We start from the raw sequence: 3,972 nt of genomic DNA, 5'->3' as shown, positions 1-3,972 counted from the left end.
CTCTGCTCAAGTAAGCAGCCTGTGGGCAGGGACTGTGTGGGCCCTCAAACTGGTCTGCTGGGGCCCCGCAGCCTTTGAGGCCAGCACAGTGTGGTGGGAAGGGAAGCACTTCTCGGGGGACAGTGGGCAAGTCGCTCCTTCTGGCTGCCCTCCACGTGCATCCTCCAGGCCAGAGAGTGGGACTTGGTGAACTGGAGCTCTTCCAAGGCATCCTAGTCCCTGTGGCAGGTGCCCTCGAGGCCAGACCATGGGACTTGATGGGCCGGGGAGTTCCCAAGTCTTCTGTTGAAGGAGCCTTCGGGGGACAACTGCAGGACTCGGTGACCCAGAGCTTTTCCATGCCATGTCTTCTGCAGGAAGCCATGGAGCCAGACAGAGGCATGGAGCAGAGACCCCCCAGCGTGCCCCAGGTGGCCTGGGTGAAGGAGGATGATGAGGAGGAAGGCCCTGGAGTTGCCCCATCCCAGCAGCCTGAGGAGGCAGAGCAGTCCCAGCCCCTGCAGGAGGGTGAGTGGCACAGCTGGGCCACAGGGCCGGTGGCTGCAGCCAGATGGGGCTCTTCCCATCATATTCCCTGTGGACATGGCCAGGGAAATGGAGGGGGAAGAGTGCCCGGGACTGTTTCCCCGGCAGCCCCATGTACTGGGCATCCCGGGGCTGGCCCTGCCTGTGGAGTGCAGGGCTGGGCCGTGTTCTCCGGCCTGTCCCGCAGCCCCTCAGCTCTGACTGTGCTCACTCTTTGCCACATCCAGGATGGGACAGCGGTGCAGACACCGACAGCAGGCCCTCTCAGAGCAAGAGTGGTGCTCCCCCTCCGGATGTTTCTGAGGAGAGCGGTGTCTCTGATGCAAAGCAAGTAAGCAGCCTGTGGCCAGGGCTCAAGCCCCCAGGGATGGTGTGGCCCCTCTAGCCAGCTCTCCTGGGCCCTCTCAGCCTTTGAGGCCAGCACAGTGTGGTGGGAAGGGAAGCACTTGTCAGGGAAGCTGGGCAAGTTGGCAGCTCTTCCCCCATGCCTCCTCCAGGTGCCAGCCTTTGTCAGGAACATTCACCAGAGACTGACAGCCAGCGCGACTCCAGACAAGAAGCTGCTGATGGAGTTTCTGAGGGTTACTGATGAACACCCTGCTGATGCTGTGGTGACCCTCCTGCGCTGTGCCCCATCGTGTGACAGGTACAGGGCGTTCCTGCCTTCGGGGCTCAGGGCTCACCAGCCTTCAGAGCCCATCACCCTGTCCATCCCGTCCCACATGGTCTGCCAGAGGGACGGAGAGTTCCAGGACCATCTGGAGCCTCTGTTTCCCAGCCCTGCCATGTCAGCCCCCATCCTGCTGCCATGGTCCCTCCCTGCTCCTCAAGGCACTTTGGCCAGTGCCCCCCTGACACAGAACTCTGGCCCTGCAGAGCTGCTGCCATCATGTGGAAGACCATCACCTCATCGGGAAGGACAGTGCTGAAGGTGCTGCCACAGCTGCTCCGTGTGATGGAGAACTGGCCATGGCTGAGCATGTCCACCTCCGACGGGGACGAAACAGATGTCTTTGCCCTGGCTGTGAGTTTCTGGAAAGGGCTTTTGCTCACCCCCAGGTCACCTCTCTGGTGGCTCTCCATCCTCCCCCAGCACTGCATCTCCCTGCCTCAGGCGCTGGGCTGGAAATGTAGGTTAGGGGCAGGTTCAGGGGCACCAGGCCAGGTGCTCCCCCTGCATCCTCCTTGGCATCTCCCTGCCACGCTCGGGCCCTGCCACATGGACATCTGGGCACTGAGAGCTGTGTCCGGGTGGTTTATCTTTTGCAGGCAACCAGGGTGATCTGGGAGACTCTGCAGACGTTCTGGTTCGCAGAGTCATTGACAGAGTACTCCCCCCGTCTCCTCGTGGTGCTGCTCTTCCAAGTCCTCATCAGTACAGAGCAGACGCCCGAGGAGGTCGACACCTTCTGGAGGGGATGCTGGCAGCAACACAACCTTCCCACCCAGCCCAACAGGTGCTCCATCCCAGTCCTCCCCTGCCTTCTGTGCCCTTGGGGCTGCTCAGGGCTCCCAGCATGACCCGGGCTTTGCTCTGCACCCAGGTTTGCAGTGCTGACCGTGAAGGCTCTGCTTTGCCACCTGGAGTGTGAGGAAGTTGTGCTTTCAATGGAACGCAAGTGTGGCTGGGACACGCTCCTCAGTGCTGACACCCACCACTACGCAGTGGGTCTGCTGGCCAGGTGAGACCCCCTTGTCCCCACTGCCCCTGTCATTTCTGCCTCTGCACGGGGCACCCCACACAGTGCCCGTGGTCGTGGGCCAGAGGGCCTTGTCACCCAGGGATGGGCAAGCAGAGTGGAAAAGGCTGGGAGAGGCGGGTGCACAGGAGGAGCTGCCTCCCAGGGTGCCCTTGTCCTGGGGAAAGACCAGACCTATGTGAGTCCATCCCAGGAGAGGTTGGCCCACCGGGCTCAGGGTCAATGGGTGCCTTTTTCCCCCTGGCAGGGAGAAGCGCCACGTCTCCAGCCCCTTGTGTTCCCGCATCACACTCCACCTGCTGGAGCTGCTGAGCAGGGAGGAGCCGTGCTGGGACCTGCCTGCCATGGCATTCCTTGTGGAGGTGAGCCTGATGGCGAGCGCTGCCTGGCCGAGCTGCCTTCACCTCTCTGCCCTCTTGGAGGGCCCAGTCCTGTGTGGGTCTGGGCTCCTGCCAGCGGGCACCCCGTCACTGCTCTGTGCCTTTCAGGTCCTGGACTGCCTGGACATGAGTGACTGGGGAGGCAGCATTCTGCAGAGCCTTTCAAGGCACCTCAGGAGTGAGTGCCCAGAGATGCGTCGCCTGGCGCTCCGAGGCCTCCTGGTGCTCAGACAGGATCCCGTGATGGTGAGAAGGGGCAGTTGGCTGAAGCTGTGCTGGAATCCTGGGGCTGGGGAATGCAGTCACTTGGGCTTGGCTGGGCTTTGGGAGCTGTGGCAGCTGCTCCCAGCTCTGCTGCCTCCCTGTTCAGCTGCCCAAGTCCCTCGGCACAGGCCTTTGGCCTCCAGGCCCTGTGGCAGCACGTGGGGCTGCCCCACTGCAGCAGGGTTGGGGCTGCAGCCATTCATGGATTCACAGCACAGCACTGCGTTCCTCACAGGCTGACGGTGTGCAGAGCCTGACAGAAAGCCTCCTGGAGCTACTGTGGGATGCAGACGGAGAGCTGGTCTGGATGGCCCTCTCTGTATTCATCAATGAAGTCCAGGACAGAGGCATCCCAATCTCCACCCCCACTGCCCTGGAGCTGGCTGAGGCACTCCAGACACTCTTTGGCTACGTAAGGCTCTGTGCCCCCCACCCCAGGCGCTGGGTGCTGCCAGGAAACTGTGACCTGTGGATTTGCAGGCCTGGGCCTCGGTGGGCCTGGAGCAGCTGGTGCTGAGGTCTTTTCCTCTTCCTTTCCATCAGGACAACATCCATGTGCAGCTGCTCTCCATTTACCTCTTCGGAAAGGTGTTGAAGTTGGTAGTGGAGGAGGGAAAACAACCCCTGCAGACGCACGTGATCCAGAGCCTGCTGCCACTCTTCTTCCTCTCGCATGATGAGGATGAGCACCTGGCAGACGTGAGGACTTTCTGGACTCTGGTGTCCCTGTGGGAGGGGGCCGGGCTGCCTCCTGCCCTGGCACCTCCCGGGCTCCAGCCTCCTCCTGATCTTGGTGTGGGGACAAGGGTCCTGTGCCCTGGGCCGTGGTGCCATGTTCTGGTCTCTGTTGCTCTGCAGGCCTCTTGGGAAGTGCTCATTCGTGCACTCAGGTTCCTGAAGAGAAGGGATCTCAAGAACCTGCTGGAGGCGGACAAGCCGTGGTGTTTCTTTGACTGCCTGGTAAGGATGGCCAGGAAGGCCCAGCCCCAGGCTAGGCCAGCCCCCAGTCCCCGATGCCCAGAGTGTGGGGCTGGCACTGTGCCCCTGCCCACTGCTGCAGCCGCCTGTGGGACAGCAGCCTGCGCCCCACCCGCTGCTGCCTT

General features: G+C 62.3%; 1 protein-coding gene across 1 annotated transcript in view; it reads left to right on the top strand.

Moving 5' to 3' along the window:
• The window catches only part of LOC108641536 (maestro heat-like repeat-containing protein family member 7), a 13,276-nt gene that overhangs the window by 5,519 nt on the left and 3,785 nt on the right, over window positions 1-3,972 (top strand). Inside the window, exons 4-14 of the mRNA XM_029964020.1 lie at window positions 357-444; window positions 753-856; window positions 1,023-1,171; window positions 1,402-1,549; window positions 1,795-1,982; window positions 2,070-2,207; window positions 2,473-2,587; window positions 2,714-2,851; window positions 3,105-3,281; window positions 3,413-3,568; window positions 3,728-3,829. Of these exons, the coding sequence (XP_029819880.1) occupies window positions 357-444; window positions 753-856; window positions 1,023-1,171; window positions 1,402-1,549; window positions 1,795-1,982; window positions 2,070-2,207; window positions 2,473-2,587; window positions 2,714-2,851; window positions 3,105-3,281; window positions 3,413-3,568; window positions 3,728-3,829 (1,503 nt within the window). The remainder of the gene's footprint in view (window positions 1-356; window positions 445-752; window positions 857-1,022; window positions 1,172-1,401; window positions 1,550-1,794; window positions 1,983-2,069; window positions 2,208-2,472; window positions 2,588-2,713; window positions 2,852-3,104; window positions 3,282-3,412; window positions 3,569-3,727; window positions 3,830-3,972) is intronic.

Source organism: Manacus vitellinus, unplaced genomic scaffold (assembly GCF_001715985.3).
Source record: "Manacus vitellinus isolate BGI_N305 unplaced genomic scaffold, ASM171598v3 scaffold_68_pilon, whole genome shotgun sequence".
NCBI classification, from domain to species: Eukaryota; Metazoa; Chordata; class Aves; order Passeriformes; family Pipridae; genus Manacus; species Manacus vitellinus.
This window is presented reverse-complemented; position numbering and strand designations above follow the sequence as displayed.